This window comes from Crocodylus porosus, unplaced genomic scaffold (assembly GCF_001723895.1).
Source record: "Crocodylus porosus isolate Cpor-Errol unplaced genomic scaffold, CroPor_comp1, whole genome shotgun sequence".
NCBI lineage: Eukaryota > Metazoa > Chordata > Crocodylia > Crocodylidae > Crocodylus > Crocodylus porosus.
The window spans coordinates 85917862-85936212 of record NW_017728947.1 but is presented as its reverse complement, the minus strand read 5'-3'; the positions used below and the strand labels follow the sequence as shown (position 1 = coordinate 85936212).

Sequence of the window (18351 nt, the reverse complement as noted above, 5' to 3'; positions counted from 1 at the left end):
GTCTGCGGGTACTCGACTACCTAGGCAACAGTGATCATTGCCTGATGGAATTTACTAGGACAGGGTGGTGAAAGCAAGCAGCAAGGCAGAGATCCTTGACTTTAGGAGGGCCAATTTCTGGAAGCTAAGAAGGTTAATAAGAGAGGCATTGGAGTCTTGGAGCTTCAAGGAGATGGGAGCCCAAGACAGGTGGTTGTTCCTCAAGGAGAAGATCCTCTGAGCTCAAAGGGAGTCAGTCCCAATGTGCACCAAGGGGGGCAGGAGTGCTAAGAAGCCCCAGTGGCTCGGAAAAGGCATCCAGGGATGCCTGATGGCAAAAAACAGAGGTGTACAAACAGTGGAAGCAAGGGGCTATGATGAAGGAGGATTATACCTTTGTTGCTCAGGACTGCAGAGAAGCTCTTAGGAAGGCCAAGGCAGAGATGGAGCTAGGGCTAGCTATTATTAAGGATAATAAAAAGTCATTTTTCAAATACATAGGAAGTAAGAAGAAGGCAACCGGGTAACATGGGGCCCCTACGGGATAGGCTTGGCAAACTGGTGATTGCAACAAATGAAAAAGCTGACCTTTTTAACAAATTCTTTGCCTCCATATTTCTGAACAGGGACTGGGACATTAGAATTGCAGATGGGTCTGGGGGGGCACCACCATGCCTAGGGTCAGGGATAACCTAGTTAGGGAACTTTTGGAGGGGCTGGACTTGTTTAAATCAGTAGGTCCAGATGCTCTCGATCCGAGGGTGCTGAGGGAAGTGGCAGGGGTCATAGCAGGGCCACTGGTATGGCTCTATGAGCACTCGTGGGGCACTGGCCAGGTCCCAGAGGGCCAATGTAGTCCCCATTTACAAGAAAGGGAGAGAGGAGTATCCTAGCAATTATAGGCCAGTTAATTTTACCTCAGTCCTTGGGAAGACCTTTGAGAAAATTATCAAGGAGCACATCTGCAAGGGCCCAGCAGGGGAGGTAATGTTCAGGGATAACCAATATGGGTTCATTGAGGGCAGGTCCTGCCTGACCAACCTGGTTTCCTTTTATGATCAGGTCACGAAGTCCCTGGACGAGGGTGTCATTGTAGATGTCATCTTCTTGGATTTAAGAAGGCCTTTGACACTGTTTCCCACCACATTCTCTTAAAAAAAACTTGGTGGCTGCAGCACTGATGCCTACACAGTCAGATGGGTGGCAAATTGGCTAGATCGTCATACCCAGAGAGTGGTGGTGGATGGGTCATTTTCAACCTGGAGGGATGTGGGCAGTGGAGTCCCCTAGGGCTCGGTCCTGGAGCCTGTACTGTTCAACATCTTTATCAGTGATCTGGATATGGGTGTGGAATGCACACTGTCCAAATTTGCTGATGACACCAAGATGTGTGGCGAGGTGGGCATGCTGGAGGGGAGGGACAGAATCCAGTTAGATCTATACAAATTATAGAGGTGGGTGGATGAGAATAGGATGGAATTCAGCGCAGACAAGTGCGAAGTGCTACATCTAGGGAGAAGGAACCAGGAACACCCTTCTTGTCAACACGGTGGCAGAAAGGGATCTTGGAGTCATTGTTGACTCAAGGATGAATATGAGCTGCTAATGTGAGGAAGTGGTCATTAAGGCTAACCACACCTTGTTCTGCATCTATAGATGCATCATAAGCAGGTCCAGGGAGGTGATCTTTCCCCTCTATGTGGCATTGGTCAGGCCACGGTTGGAGTAATGTGTCCAGTTCTGGGCGCCGCACTTCAAGAGGGATGTGGCTAGCATTGAGGGGGTCTAGAGGAGGGCCACTTGCATGGTCAAGGGGCACTGGGGCAGGCCCTACAAAGAGAGGCTAAAGGGTCTGAACCTATTCAGCTTCCACAAGAGAAAGCTGAAAGGGGATCTGGTGGCAGTTTACAAACTCACCAAGGGGGACCAGCAGGAATTGGGGCAGGCTCTGTTCCCCAGGCACCACTGGGGTTACTAGGAATAATGGCCACAAATTGTTAGAGAGGTGGTTCAGCCTGGACATCAGGAGACATGACTTTACAGTTAGGGCTGCCAGGCTTTGGAATGGGCTCCCAAATGAGGTGATACGCTCTCCTACCTAGGGGGTCTTCAAGAGGAGGCTGGACAGATATTTGGCTGTGGTGATATGATCTTGGCACCTGTTCCTGCCCGGGGCACGGGGTCAGGCCTGATGATCTGTTTAGGTCCCTTCCGACCCTAAGTACTGTGAGACTATGAATATAAAATATAGCTATTTAAAAAAATACATTTGTATCAAATTACCTTTGTATCATTTTTCAATTAAAGTAATGAATAACTATTATTTGAGACTTCTTAGATTAGTGAGAACTATCCTATGTACTATAAGTAACAATGATGCATTTGCAGGGTGATAGGTTAGATGTGAATGGACCTTTCTGATCACTAGCTTTATTCAGATAAGAACTGGCTTGAACTTTGACAGAGCCATGTAGGGCTCATCAGAGGTTCTCATGGTTTTAGGAAGAAATATGGGATTCTAGTGCTTATTGAAGGAAACTGAGCCAGAGAGAACAAACAACCTTAACTGGTTTAGACTGTGAACACAAGATTCTAAATTTCATCTAACACTCATTTTTGCACTAAGAAGGATGAAAGAATCTATTGTTAAGAATGTTTGGCTTTTGCTTAGTGGAGAACAAGACTTCAAAATTGTTTAATAGGTAGGTGGAAACCAGTCAAAAGCTTCTCAAGTTAACGAATACAATTTGTAATGTTTATGCAATCAAAAACAAAGATTTTCTTTTGACAGTGGTTTTGTATGTAATCACCAATGAAACAACATTAATTTAACTGTTTTCATTATCCAGTATGAGTTTAGAAGATACTGATTTGGTATGGAATGGGTGACAGACGGCCTTTTCTTATTCACAGTTCTCTATTTCAGACCACCAGTTAGTAGGGCACTGCCACAGCCTGAAAAACTTCAAACAAATAACGTTGGCAAAAAAAAGAGACCTATAGAGGTAAGGAAAGCCCAGATTAAAACTTTCTCCTATTTTAATCATCCTGTAATCACATGGGCTTTCTTGTGATTTTCTGCAAAAAAAAATGTGATGTGCTTCTCAATTAAATCAATAAATAGTTGGATAAAAATATTTATTCATGTGTATGTTCACAGCATCAAATCTCATTTTGGGGAAAAGATTAATTTCTCTCTTGACCTCTGAAAAATCCGTTGTCCTTCTCCCCCACAAAGGTGCTTGAACACAACTTTCTTCAGAGCTTATCAGTTACAGAAGCATCATATTCTCCTTCTGAGGTGCACAGTATCCCTCTTGGATGACTATAGGGTATCAGTAAAAGATCAAATTTAATCTGAACTCATCTTTCATATGGTTTTGCACTATACTACCAGTAGGTCATTAAACTAAAGTATTTTTACTTTTAAATCCCTAGAAATACAGTAACTTTCCCTGAACAAATTTGTAAATTTGTGTGAGTTCTCCTTTATTCTTGTCTAGGTGCTCTCTCAGCATGACAATTTCAATCTAGTGGAATATGGTGAAGGAACTGATTGATTTAGGGCCAGGACACCTGATGCATTACAGTGGTGCAACTGGACTTTACAGTGGTGTAAAAAACAGAACAAAACAAAAAAAATGGACAGATGATGTAAACCCTTAACCTGGGGCAACTTTTTCAATCTCAGAGAATCAGGGATAGACATCTACCAGGGGCTGTTATCCTGCCATTGATGGCATTTGTGCAGTTCCACTCCAAAGTAGACATTTGCTTAAGAACAGTGAACTGTTACCTGCCTCCCTGTCACCTAATATCAAGTGGCTTCAATAATGTCATGTTTCATGAAGCTACCTTCATGTAATTTACATTGGTGTATAAATCATTTAAGCATGTCACTTGTCCAGGCCTTCAGTATCTATTTAATTAACTGAGTTGTATTATTTGGCTAGGGACAGAAATTACACATAAACCAGTATAAGTGATCAGAAACCAACTCAATTGTGTAACACAACAGAAGTTCAGTGCACATAAACTACTTTCAAGTTGGCTTAAACCAGTTCAAAATGAACCTGGATGGATGTATTATCAGACCTAACTGATTTAGGTTAAATCAGTTTATTGAACTTTTGTCCCAGATTCCCTCCAGATTCAAATTAACTCAGTCCCCCAGTATCCCAGGATGCTTTGCACCTCTCCAACAAAACCACTCCTAGCAGGGTGTGTGGGCTAGTTTTGGCTTATGGTGTCTGCTCCAGCTGAGCAGGGACCCTGGACCACTGCAACCATGTGGTTACATTTCTAGAATCAAAAGTGAATGTCTGTTCACTTGCCTATGGGTTCAATATACACAGTTCGGATTAATCTGCCAAGATTGAATCAATTTAGCCTTGGTTTTCTTGACTGTCTGTACTTAGCCTTCAAGGCCAACCTAGAAACTTTTTTAGACTCAAGGTACCCCTCCTTTGACTTGAGACACCCTCCACAACTTGTGAATTGAGCAGCACCCCATTTCAAGAATTAATTGATTTATTACAATCCCTTTGCAGGGGACCAGGCAGTGGGGATGGGGAAATAGCCAGGCAGGAAGATCCTGTGCCTGCCTCAATCTGCGTATCTCCTCACGCCTGGAGGCTGAGCCTTTCCTTATCTGCTTATCTCCTCATACTTCCTGATGCACCCTTCAAAGGATCTCACAGTACTCCAAGGTGCCCCGGCACCCTGGTCCAAGAGTCATTGTTCTAGGTTGTCAGTAGTCTGTCTCATAAATAAAATTCCTATAACATCCAAAAAATATTATAGGATAAAGTGAACAAGGGTAAGTGAGATGCCCTGGTGCCACAGAAAGTTGATCAATCCTGATGTTTTTGTGTATCCCTAAAAGGTGTCATCCCCTAGCATTATAGGCAACTAAAAATGTGTTTTTAAAAATAAAGCACTATGAAATCTTTAATTTTTTTTAAAAGTACTTAACATGCTTAAATCTGTTTTTAGGACCTAGTTTTGGAGCTGGTATTTGGCTACCGAGGCAAGGACTGCAGGAACAATGTGCACTATTTGAATGATGGTGCTGATATAATTTATCATACAGCATCTGTTGGAATTCTCTATAATGTGGCAACAGGTAGGATAAACTGGTAATATTTTTATATTACACACATTCAGCCAACAGTCCATGTGATAATCAGTATACTTTAAATCTTACAGAGCTATCTGGAAGAATGAATTTACATGTTATGAATATTGAAAAAAATCAATTATGGAGGAAAATCTAGCTAAAATAAGTACAGTCAAAGGGTATATGATATCTATTATTCATGCTGTGTAAAAAATAGATCTTAACAAATCCCTGTGGTAACAGTGTTTGGAAGGAGGTAAGAATCCAATTATTGCAATATTAGCTTTCTGAAACTCAGTAGTGCTTCTTATCCTCCATTCCCAGGTACAGGAATCAGGTGTGTGTGTGGGAGGATGTTATTAAAAAAAAAAAAAAATTCATGTTCTCTGCTGACAACAATGTACTACCAAAGAAACTATAATTTAAGAGAGACTATAACTTCCCATTTTTATGCTGTACTAACCCTGTAAGACATTCATCAGTCTTCCATGGTGCCTTGTCTAGTATAATTGCTCTTTTAGAATCTCTCTTGTCAGGAGAAATGAGGGAATGCCTGCTACTGTGTCATTTTATTTTTAATTGCTTTAATATATCTTTGGTCAAAGAGGAATATCAAAAGTAAAATTAAACTTTAAAGCTTCTGTTATGCCCTCAGGAACCAGCATGAAGTAAAATTTTATTTCTCATGAATCCTAAAAAGCTACATTTCGATTTTAAATGTTAAACTTTTATGATTTACACATTTCTGCAAGGAATTTTCTTTTAAACTAGTTCAAAATGATAGGCATATGAAACATGTATTGGAATGTATCTTGAACGAGTTTGGGTAAATAAAGTGTATGGTGAAGGCTTCTATAGGGCCTCATAGTTCATTTGTGGTCTTTCAAAAGGAAGGCAGAATATAAATTAATTTGTTATGATCATTTCCACTGACTTTTGTTACACGTTACATGTTCATGTCTTATTTTTCAGTGGTCACATTATTTAGCTATGCATATTGTCCATATGAAGCTCCAATAGAATTTTTCATGTTGTATAGCAGCATCATATTTTCCATATGTTACAGAAAACCTATTTTAGGAATGTTTTACAGAGGTTTTAACATTTTTATATTGTCTATTTTTTTTAATTTCCATTTTTGAACTAGTGTCGAGTCTGTAAAGCACCATCAGGTCAACACTGCACAGAAATATTACAGTATCTTAGTACTACATGTATCTTTAGCTTATGTATAAGAAAAGCTTTTTCTCTATCTACAGATGTGTTACTAGTAAATCTGTGATCTTTAAGTGTGTCCCTTTATCAGAAAGGAAAGAAAAGTTGCTTACAATCAACAGTGTTTGCTTTGGCATATATTTTCTTACTGTATTTCCTTTCTGTGTTCGGAAAATTGATTTTTTGTAACCATTAAGTAACACAGCTTTTAGTGTCTCTGTGTATCAGCTATGATTCATGTTATTCTTTGCCATCTATTCTCTTGATAAAGTGGAAACATGGTGGTGTCTGTCAGAACATCTCATTTAGGAAAAATTTGACTACAACATATTGTCAATCAGCCTCCTATATAGTGGATGCTCAATAAGTATATAAGTTACCATCTAGGTTGATCTTTTAGAGCATTTTACCTTGAAAGATATTCACTTAATAAGACTGCTTAAAAATATATTTTGACTTTTGACTAAAGACACAGAAGAGATATTTACTTAGCATGTGTATGAATGTTCTAAGGTAATTTTTCCATGGCACTTTTTCTGTACACTGATTTACTATACTTTTGACAGATGCATTATTTACTGTGCATTATACATTATACATTTCATAGTTAGTAGGGTCGGAAGGGACTTGAGCAGATCATCAAGTATTATCAATACATCACGCATTTTCTATAAATACACTTATTGTTATTTATTTTTCAAATGTAAAGTTTATTACATGTATTTTTAGTATAATGCATAGAACATTTTCAGAACCATTTTCTAAAGTGGGGTGCACTAGAGTTATATTTATAGATTTTCATTTTCACAACTGTTTAAATATACCATAAAGTCTTAATTTATAAGTTGACCTCATGTTTTCAGGCTCAATTTTAAGAAAAAAAAAGTCTATAACTGCAGATAAAGACCTTGAATTCCCATTGCTTTTACAAAGTCCCATAGGAGAATCAAACAAAAGGGAAAGAACATAAAGGGTTAAAAGCAATAAAAGCCCCAAAATACAATCTGAGCTGAAAGAATTCTAATTTGGTATTTGTTTTGCATGTACAAAAATTAAAATATAAAAGTCAAGATCGAAGGGAGCCAGTTTATAAATTGTCCTCTTGTATAAGATGACTGCAATTTTTATGGCTTTTTTGGAGTGAGAAAAATAAAAAGGTAGACTGAGGCTCCCTCTATGGCTTACATGTGTTATGCAATTACCTAGTTAATTGCATAATTAATTTAGACAGGCCACACATGCAAATTAACTACCACACCATAAAAAGGTCCATCCAGCTATATAAAGTTAGACCAGGAAAACATGTACTAACTTTATAGCTGTTTTCTATCCAGCTCTAATTTGCATGTGTAGCATAATTATGCTCCCCATGGCTAAGAGCTGTATCAGGTGACGGAGTGTCCAGCTGTGGGGTGCACCATGCACTGCAGTGGCTGGGAGTCTAGCAGCTGAGGGGTCTTCCAGCCATAGCACCATCCCAGGGGCTCCCCGGGGTAAGAGTCCTATAAGCTGATGAGAGACTCCCATCAGTGGCAGTGTTTTAAGCAACTCCGATATACAGCAGCCCATGGGGTGGCACTGTGGTTGGGAGTCCATTCAGCTGCTGGACTCCCAGCCGCTGCAGTGTGTAATGCACCCCCATTAGCTGATGAGTCTCCCCCTACACCAGAAATAAGGCATGATAGGATCTCATGTTGTATCCCACAATCACGCCACCTGCCATGCACATTAGATCCTATCACACCTTTACCTGAATATCTAGAAAAGTCCTAATAGTCAGATCCATGTAATATCAACTAGGTGCATCTACAGGAGGTGCTGATTGTGCAGTACAATTGCATAGCAAAAACCATACCAAGAAGCTGCTGCACAGTAGTATTAGGCTACTGTGCAGTAGCGTTACTTAAAAGGCATTCATCAGGGCTACTTTGCAATAACCACTGCACAGTAGCATCTCATGTAGATGTGCCCACTAATCATCGAACAGCACCCCAGCTGCATAAGAAAACAACTATTTGTGATCCTTTTTTGTTGCTAATGTAACAATAATGAAGTCTAAAGTCACTTTGGGGACAAATATGACCCTTATTTAAATTTTCTTATAGGAGAATGAGGCAGAGAATTTAAGGACCTTGTCCAGCCTCACTGAGGGGTGTCAGATTGAGGATTAGTACTCATAGCGGTCCCTGACTCTCAATTTTTTGTTTGGACTATGAAATCAGCATTATGTCATTCACTAATAAACATTAAAAAGATTTAAAATGTCGAATAAGTATATATATTTTAACAAGCACCATGTTGTTATTTTTTTGTTGTAGGCTCTCAGTCTTTTTACCAGGAACATAATGATGATATTTTGTGCCTCACTGTAAATCAGCACCCCAAATTTATCAACATTGTGGCAACTGGCCAAGTAGGTATGTTTGTATTTAAAAAAAAGAAAAGAAATTAACATATAAGCATGTTAGGGTCATGTGAGTTCAAACACAGAGATTATTTGATTATGCTATCTCCGTTTGCATGAATGTTACTCAGTTACCTGTCCTCTTTTATTTTTTTGTTTGAATGTAATTTAATCAAATTAAACTAAAATTGCAGAGGGGCCACCAATAGGCAAAGATTATTTTTCATTTGAAGTATTTTCAAAGAGAAAATTTGGAAATGTTGAGCCCCATTTGAGTTTATCTGTGCTTTTACTTAATATCCAGCTTGCATTAGGACATCATTATCATGTCCAGTCCTTCCAATAATCTCAATAATTATTTATTACTAAAAAGAGAGACAAGTGAAAAACATTTCAATAAAAGACCCTGTTTTTTATCTTGACTAGAAAAAGTTTTTAAACTAGTAGTGTATTTATTCCACCCAGCAAGGTGTACTCGTATTAAATGTTGCTAATCGTCTAAACAGAGCCAATGCGATGAGAATCTAGGCTTTATTAAAAATTTATGTATCAAAATAAAGTTAAAATTGACACACAAATTCACCAAATCAAAGAACTCCTTACAGCCACACAGTTAAATCAACACTGCTGAGTCTACACAATACAGCACGACAAAATCTTTGGTTATTTGCACAATGCAAACAAATGTTGCATATATTTGAATATTTTTAGCAATTGATAGTGCATGTTTTAAACCCAAGAAAATGTAAAAGACAGATTCATTTAACATAAGTAGGTTTATTATTTCTCTGCAGGTAATTCTAAATGCGGTCTCCTCTGCCACACCTCAGTTTCTGTAGCAGTGTAGTGTGTGTAATTTTCAACTCAGCATTTTTAGTAACAGTGTGTTACTTCAAAAAAACCCAAGCAAGTAGACTTCATTTACTGTAGCTGCATAATTGAAATAAACATTTTCTCATTGATTTATAGCATGGTTCCCACAAATGATCTGGCAGTCATAATTCTGTATTTCTGGGCTTTTCTAATTTCCCCACATCTCTTTCATGCAAAACTTTTGAAAAACATTTAAATGGAGTTTTATCTGGACACTTTTCACATATGATGTATTGGCAAGAACATTCACATGAAAACAGTTATTGCTGCCCCAGGGTCATTAGATCCTCTTTATTCCTTTATTGTTTGATTTATTTTTATCCCTCTGGAATAGGCGATGCTGCCACACTGCAGATTCTCATGGGTCATTTCATGTTCTTCCATGCTTTTTTATACACACACGGAACCTCAGGGCACTTCATGTTTGTGTGTCACATAATTGTGCTCTGTAACAGGATGACTTCTGCTTGGTGCTTGTTTTATACCCTGCATTGAGCAATTAAGACCAGGATCTAATGACTCCTTAGAAATAAAACCATTTTCATGTAAATAGTGCCAGGAATTTGAAAGGAGAAAAGGAAGTTTAAAAAAATGAAATAAAACCAAGATGTTCTCTCATCAGAAGTTTCTAAATTTGAACATGCACTAAAGTCACATGCATATGTTTAATTGATGCTGTTATTTGTAACTGTTCTATAACTTGAATCAATATAGTTTCCACATAATGCAGTCTACAAAGACTTGCAGAAACATTATTTTAATGGATTTTCAAGTTTCAATGGTATCATAGTGGAGTCTTTGTAAATTGCATTCGAAATAAATTTGAGATCAGTTTCTATATACTGTATGAATTTATCGTCATCAGTATCATGCAAAATACCTAGCTATTTCTCTAATTTGGGTTACATCCTTTATAATGCTGATAATTCACCCTTCCTAATGATATATGGGAGTTGAGGGTAGTTGACACTTTTTAGGATCAGGCTGCTTATCAATACCCAGTCCCAAGTTTTATTAGTGTCCAAATGGCAATTGGTCTTTTTTCATGCCAGAAACATGAAAAATATGCTTCTTATTTAGCGATTTAGCCAAAAAAGATCTGAATATAAACCCAATGACATTTTTATATTCTGTAACTCAAAGTGATCGAACAGTTGAACACAAAATATTAATCCTAGTAATTTGTATTTTATGACGTGACTTTAAACACTTACACACTAAACATCAATAATTATTAGCTCAACTTTAATGATAACAGCAGTATTGGGGCTGCAATAATACAAAGAGATGACCTCAAGGTGTGTGTTAAGAAATGACGCTTTATGTAGCATATATTTCTTTAGCACGTATTTTATTCTTGGTCTAATTATTTTTCTGCTGCTTTTCCATTACAGGAGACTCAGCAGATATGTCAGGTAAGGGAAATAAAATTTTAACATCTTCAGGTATAATTAGGCTTTTAGTAGTCTTCTACAACATTGTAGAGCAATAAGTTATGTGAAAATATCTGAAGCCTATTAAAATCCTATATCAATCATAGCATTGCCTCAGTACTGAACATAACCTACAATAGTTCAGTAACATGTAAGAGTAGAACATTTCTTTTACCAAAAATCAATCTGCTAAAAATGTTAAAGCTATTTTGCTGAAACATATTCCCTCTTTGCTGCCCAGTGATAAACTATTTCTAACACCATATTGCTACTATAGCATACCTGTACAGGCATGCAGTTTTGACAGAAGTTATTGGGGCTGACAGCTAGCATTTATTTTATATAATTCAACTGAGGAGGCCTAGGTGACTGAGTGAATAAAGCAATCACCCTTTACATCTACTGTATGATTGTCTTGCAAATACTCCCAGTGATCCAAAATGATTGTGATGTCAGTTCAATTTTGTGATGCATCATTTTGGGTCTTTTGACAGTCTTGACTGAGCTATTTTTAATTTAAAAATGTTTAATTGTGATCTTGAGGATCCATCGCCATTATGTGTGAGTGCATTCATTGTCGGGCAGTCATCGTAATGTTGTTTGTCATACATCTGACACAGAGATGCATAAATGTATGTTCATGTGTACACACTGAATCTGATACTTTTAATGTTTTACTAAAAATATTTCACTGTGCAGAGGCATGGTGAAACTTTAAAATGTATGTTGACTTTTTGGGATATGTCAAATTGTGGTTGTTCTGGGGCTGGAAGGAAAAACACAAAGGAGCTTTTCCCCCGCTCACATCTCCTGTGTAAAAGGCAACCATAAGGTATTTGTGCTTAGGAGTTCAGGAGGAGCTTCTCTACTGCTGCATATAAGTAACTCCAGCCACTTCTGCCTGGGAACAACTCTTTCTCTTCCATCTTCCCCATAGAACTACTCTATTTTTTAATATTTTAAAAATATTTTAAATAAACCTATATAGTTTCTGGAACCATATTATATTCTCTGTAAGAGGTGAAAGCCAGGCAGGAGCTCCAGGGACTTGAGGCCAAATACTGCCTAGGAATTCTCAGGGTGCAGAGGATTGGGCCCTGCAAGCCTCCAGAGTACCTGCCCAGAGTGGCTGGAGAGCATGGGCAGCTCTGTGCTGCCTGCACTCTCCTGCCACAAAAGCAAACAGATATCCATCACTAAAAAGTTTTACAATCTATTACCATCTCTGGCACAGCCACAAATGTTGGGCATTCATGGTGTGACAAGGGGTATGGATATCTGTTTGCTTGGCAGCTTAATGGTGAGGAAAGGTAACATCTATTTCCACCCTTAGATAAGCCTGACTGCTTTGTGAGCAAAGTTTCACCTTTTGTGGAGATTATTATTGATTTTCAAGTAGATGTGGACACTTGAATTATAAGGACATTTAAAAAAAAATCTGACATGTAGTTTGGATTGAGGCCTTCATTATTCTAGACACAGATTGCAAGAGGCAAGGATTTCAGTGCACCAAATGCCCTGATGGAAACTATATGGGTGAAATCAGACAAAAACTAAGCACCAGAATGAACGATCACAGAAAAAAGATAATGGACAGAGGCACTAGAACACAGCCAGAACATTTTTCACAGAAAAAACCACTTTCAGTCTGACCTTGCAGTTTTCATGCTCCAGGGAAACTTTCAAAAGACAAGCCTGTGAACAAAGTAATTAGGCTGTTGGACAACAAGAACCCCGGAATTAACATAGGTAATGATTTCATGGCCCATTATAATCTATGGTGATATTTACTAATCTCTGCACTTCACAGGTGATAATGAACCTTCTAAACTGTCTTGCTCTCCCACTTACCAGGTTTTTAATGCATCTCTCTTATCTGTTGGCAACGTGATAAGTTCTCTTGTATCCTGTTTTTATTTACAATAGGGAGTTTTACACAAGCCTTTGTTTCATTTACTCTTTAGGCCTAATGTGTCTGCATCAATATTGGAAACCTGATGAAAGACACTGATACCTGAAGGCTTGTCTTTGTCTTTCTTAGCTATACAGTTGGTCCAATAAAATGTCATCCACACACATAGCCTCTCACATTTTTCTTAGACCATCATGGTTACAATCATTCAAGCACTACATAGATTGCAAGTGATACATAGATCTTTGGGATCTCTGAAGAGCCCAGGTGTTTTTGTTCTAGAAATAGCAAATAGTAATAATATTCTTGTATCTTAAAGAATTTTCAACTGAAATAACACACACAGAGAACACACCCTTGTTCTTCTACATTGATAAACTAGCCAGTGATTTAGCTGATGTACTGTTGCATGTAGCCTGCACTTTTAGACTGATGGTCATGTTGGAGAAAACCCCACTCGGATATTAAATTATTAACAAATTACAAACATCTAGAAAACGTGTGCTTCAGTATTCCAAGCTTCTAAGTTAGTAGATCAGGCTAAGACAATTTACCTGGAGACATCTGAACAGACATTCAAATGCTGAGTTCCTGAAGAGCAGAGAGCTTGCAATACTGATGCTGCCATGCCAGGAGGTGCCCAGGAACACATTTTAGTGCTCTGCTGGCTTCCTCAGTTTACCTGGAGACAGGTGAGAGCAGTGCACAGGGCAGCCCAATTGACTGAACTGGACTGTTCAGATTTAGTCTGTGTTTCCCTGTAGCATAATGTGGGGACTGTGAAGGGGCATGTTCTGTTCTCTGCTCAGCTGGAGCAGCAGAGTGTAGCGAGTGCTATGGTCTCTCTGAGAGGAACAAGAGCAAAGCACCCTGGGCCACTTGAGAATCATGCTGTGGCTTCTCTCAGAAAAGAACATGTACAGGTATTTAAATTCCCAGGATAATTTATCCTGGGAGAGATTTAACCAAGGTTGTTCCTAGGTTATCTTTTTTCCTGGAGCACCCATTTGTGCTCTATGAGAAAAATCCTGAACATCTGTACATTGTTGGTTTCTACTGGAAGAGCAGTGAGTCTCCAGAAATACTGAATGTCTATATGTAGCCTGGGGATAAAAGGAAGAATGGACTGCCACTATAAGGGGCTCTGCTATATTTTTAAAGTCAAGCAGCAGTTGGAGAGAGAGGTTAGCCACCAAGTCTAAGTAGGACAACATAACTTGCCTCTAAGTGATTTTGTTCACAGAAGTTCAATTTATAAAGTAGAGGCCAATATCTTCCTTTTTAACCAAACCACTTTAATTTTGTAGTACTAAAAACCTTTTTTGCTTTCAGGACCAAAAAAACATTGATACAGTTTAAATATATAACAAATAACTGATTTGTTTATATTTGTTTAGCTACAGCTCCTTCTATCCATGTGTGGGATGCAATGAGCAAACAGACACTGTCTGTACTGAGATGCTACCATTCAAAGGGAGTTTGTTCAGTCAGTTTCAGTGCCACGGGCAAACTTCTTCTCTCTGTAGGGCTGGATCCTGAACACACCATTACCATTTGGAAGTGGCAGGAAGGTAGGAAAGCATTTGTCTTGATAGGCTATAATTTTATTTCTTCTGAATCAATTCAGAGTACATGCAAAGCCTACAATGTAAAAGTATAAGTATTCAGGTGGTAACAATGATAATAAATGCTTTACATGTAAATGTTTTATAACCTTTACGAGTAAGCTTAAGTTGGATGTACTTAACTGTTTTAATAACTGCTGAAGGCATTTTCATTGAGTTTTCTTTGTAAAAATTGTATATGAAAAATCCTTGATTTCTAATTATAAAGCAAATCCTACTTTTCATTCAATTTCTTACCAATTCCCTTTGTTCCTGCTAATTAGAAATGTTTACAGTTTTCTTTTACACCCAGAAGGAATCCTCTAGTTTAGATAATGACTGAATTGAGTGAACTTCCAACTACCAAGGTTTCAAAAAAAGATGAAATTCTCGATAATCTGATGCCTAAGAATTGTCTCCTATCCAGTCCCTGGAATTTTGTCATAGGGACTGTAAACTTTTGTTCCAGCAGATTCACTCTGGGTTCAAGAATTAGGAACCCCTGGGGTTTTTTAACACCTTCTCTTCTACATGTTCCTGCTCCTTCTCTCCTTTCTTTCCTATCTGGAAAGTCTGTACTCAGACCTAGACCCAAAGTTACCACTGCAGACTCCTTCCCCATCTGAATGTCTCTGTTGGCCAAAGAAAATCTATCAGAAGTGACAGTATCATAAAAAAATAGAGCTGGAAGGAACCTCAGGAGGTCATCTGGTTCACCCCCCCTGCTCAAGGTAGAAAGAGCTATATCTAATCCATCCTAGACAAGTGTTTACATAAGGTTGGGTAGGTGAGTGAATTGGATATGAGCCCCAAGCACTACCTAAAGAGGGTGTGGGGATCCAGAATGGAGCAAGGGCTGCATCTCATCTGCTCTTTCTCCTGACATATGCTCTTTCTTCTGCCTTTCCAGCTCTAACCCTGGCAGCAAGCAGCAGAGGCACAGGACTGTGTCAGTGAGTGAAGGATGTTCAGGGAAATGTAGTTCTGTTAAGAGTGGCAGTGCATAGGAGCAGCGGTGAAGTCTGCTGCTGCTGGGGGGAGATGACACCCCATTTTTTGCTGCTGAAAACAGGATTCCTTTTGCCTATATGACAGGGTTGTCTGCATCAAAAAGAAAATGAGGTGCCATCTCCCACTACCAGCAGCCAACTTCAGCAGCTGCTCCTGTACGATGCCCACTGCTGGGCTGTCCAGAGCTAGAGCCCTGCAAAGCAGGTACAGAGGGTGGGTGGAGTGCTCTCGGTGAAGTTCTGGCCAGTTACAGCTCTGATTTATCTAATTTATTCTTAAAAATTGTAAGAGCAATCCTCACTCACAGCTACCAGGCCTAATGCTCAAGCTTTACTAAACTCAAAGACCCAGGCTGTTGCTGCTGTGGCACAGGTTCCTGCACCAGGGCTACTACTGCCATGGCTCCCTGGCAGCCAGTATTCTTGCACAACTCTATAAAGCAGCACCCAGGGGAAAGGGCCCAACCCTAGTTAGGTCACTGATGGTAGCAATTATTCAGATCAGGTCAGGCAGAGACTGATGCATGTTGAGCATGAATACATGATATACAAAGGAAAAACCATACCATTTCAGTTCAGGCATCCATCTTCAAATTGCCCATATGGCATCCTCTAGTACAGGGCTGCCCAACCAGTGGTCCACAAGGCATTAATATGTGGTCTGCAGGCTCCTGCTCGGCTGCTGCTCCTTCTCATTGCTCCTGCTGCTCTGGCAGCCAGGGCCTCTGGTGCAGGGCAGCATGGTAGGAGGGGGTAGGGAGGCCATGGGGACCCACACCCCATATGGCATCCATCCACAGTCAGTCTCACTTCCATCCTTGGAAAGGACTTTGAAAAGGTTATGAAGGATCATATCTGGGGGAGTCCAGCGGGAAAAATAGTGCAGCAGGGAAACCAGCATGGATTCATAGCAGGTAGATCATGCCTGATCAATCTGGTTTCATTTTATGACAGGGTCACAAAATGCTTAGACGCAGGATGTCATTTTATTGGATTTTAACAAGGCCTTTGATACGGTATCTCATCCCATTCTCATAAATAAATTAAGAGGCTGTGATATAGATGTCCACACAGTCTGGTGGGTGGCAAATTGGCTTATCGGTCACACCCAGAGAGTTGTAGTAGACGGGTTGGTATTGACTTCGAAGGGTGTGGGTAGTGGGGTCTTGCAGGGTTTGGTACTTGGACCTGTACTCTTCAATATCTTCATCAGTGACTTGGATGTGGGTGTGAAGTGTACTCTGTCCAAGTTTGTGGATGATACTAAATTGTGGGGTGAAGTGCACACTCCAGAGGGTAGGGAATGATTGCAGGCAGACCTGGACAGGTTAGAAAAGTGGACAGTACACAATTAGATGCAGTACAACAAGGACAAGTGTAGAGTGCTGCACCTAGGGTGCAAACATATCCAGCACACCTACTGGCTGGGAAGTGATCCTCTCAGCGGCACAGAAGCAGAAAGGCATCTCAGAGTTATAGTGGACTCCAAGATGAACACAAGCCATCAGTATGACAAAAGTCATCAGCAGAGCTAACCTCACTTTATTGTGCATCAGCAGATGCTTGACAAATAGAACCAAGGAGGTGATACTTCCCCTGTATGCTGCATTGGGCAGACCACAGTTGGAGTACTGCGTCCAGATTTGGGCACCGTACTTCAAGAAGGATGTTGATAGAGGGTCTAGAGGAGAGCCACTGTGAGGAGAGACTCAGGGACCTGGACCTCTTCAGCCTCCGCAAGAGAAGGCTAAGAGGTGATCTTGTGGCCACCTACAGATTCACTGGCAGGGTGCAGCAAGGGATCGGAGATGCTCTGTTCACCAGGGCGTCTCTTGGGGTAACAAGGAACAGTGGTCACCAACTGACAGAGAGCAGATTTAGGCTAAGTATCAGGAAAAACTTTTTCACGGTAAGGGTGGCCAAAGTTTGGAATAGGCTTCCAAGAGAGGTGGTGCTCTCCCCTACCTTGGGGGTCTTTAAGAGAAGACTTTATAGGCATCTGACCCCAGCGCTCTTTCCTGCCTAGGCAGGGAGTTGGACTCAATGATCTGTTGAAGTCCCTTCTGACCCTAGCATCTATGAATATGGCATCCATCCCCTGGCCACTCAGAAGTTGGACTTCAGAATGTATATGGTTCCACTTGGTAGCTAAGAGCTGTTGAGCTTTTCCTGGAAAGAAAAAGGTATTTTGGGGAGCCAGATGTCTTGTTCATCTTCTCCCTGGGTAATAACAAAGCTTCAGCATTTAAGACTATGGGCTTATGAACATGTTACCACTAAGTAAGATGGGGTGAAAATTTACACTGAGTAGTATGTCAGTGACTCTGGGTGCATATTCGTACAGTGCAGGAAGTTGAGAGATAGCTTTTCCCTTGGTGAAAGTGGAATAAGCTATCCAACATTTACCGTGTGGCAAGTGTGCTCTTGGGAAGTTACTGTGGAATACCCGATGTGCTTTAAGTCCACACTATCATTTACCTCACAATTGGTTATCTTAGGATGTGGACGCACAAATTAGTATCTTTAGATATGATGAAAAATTCTTGATTTCACAAAGGCACTGCCTTATAAACAGGGATCCTGGTTTTTTCTCTGATAGCAAATTCTCTGATTAAAAACCCAAAATCTGTGATAAAAATTAAAGGACCCCCACAGCCCCCCCCCCCAGCAGCACTGTTGTTTCCCCGCCTTCCTGATGCCCCTCACAACAGCCCCCAAGACAGACACACAGGCACAGACATGCAGACACAGAGGCACACACAGATACCACACCCCAGCAGGTAAGTGCAAGTGGGGGGAAGG

At 40.0% G+C, this 18351-nt stretch overlaps 1 protein-coding gene across 1 annotated transcript in view; it reads left to right on the top strand.

The window, feature by feature from the left end:
• The window catches only part of EML5 (echinoderm microtubule associated protein like 5), a 222112-nt gene that overhangs the window by 178601 nt on the left and 25160 nt on the right, over nt 1-18351 (top strand). Inside the window, exons 28-32 of the mRNA XM_019552385.1 lie at nt 2906-2984; nt 4975-5104; nt 8632-8730; nt 10985-11005; nt 14333-14506. Of these exons, the coding sequence (XP_019407930.1) occupies nt 2906-2984; nt 4975-5104; nt 8632-8730; nt 10985-11005; nt 14333-14506 (503 nt within the window). The remainder of the gene's footprint in view (nt 1-2905; nt 2985-4974; nt 5105-8631; nt 8731-10984; nt 11006-14332; nt 14507-18351) is intronic.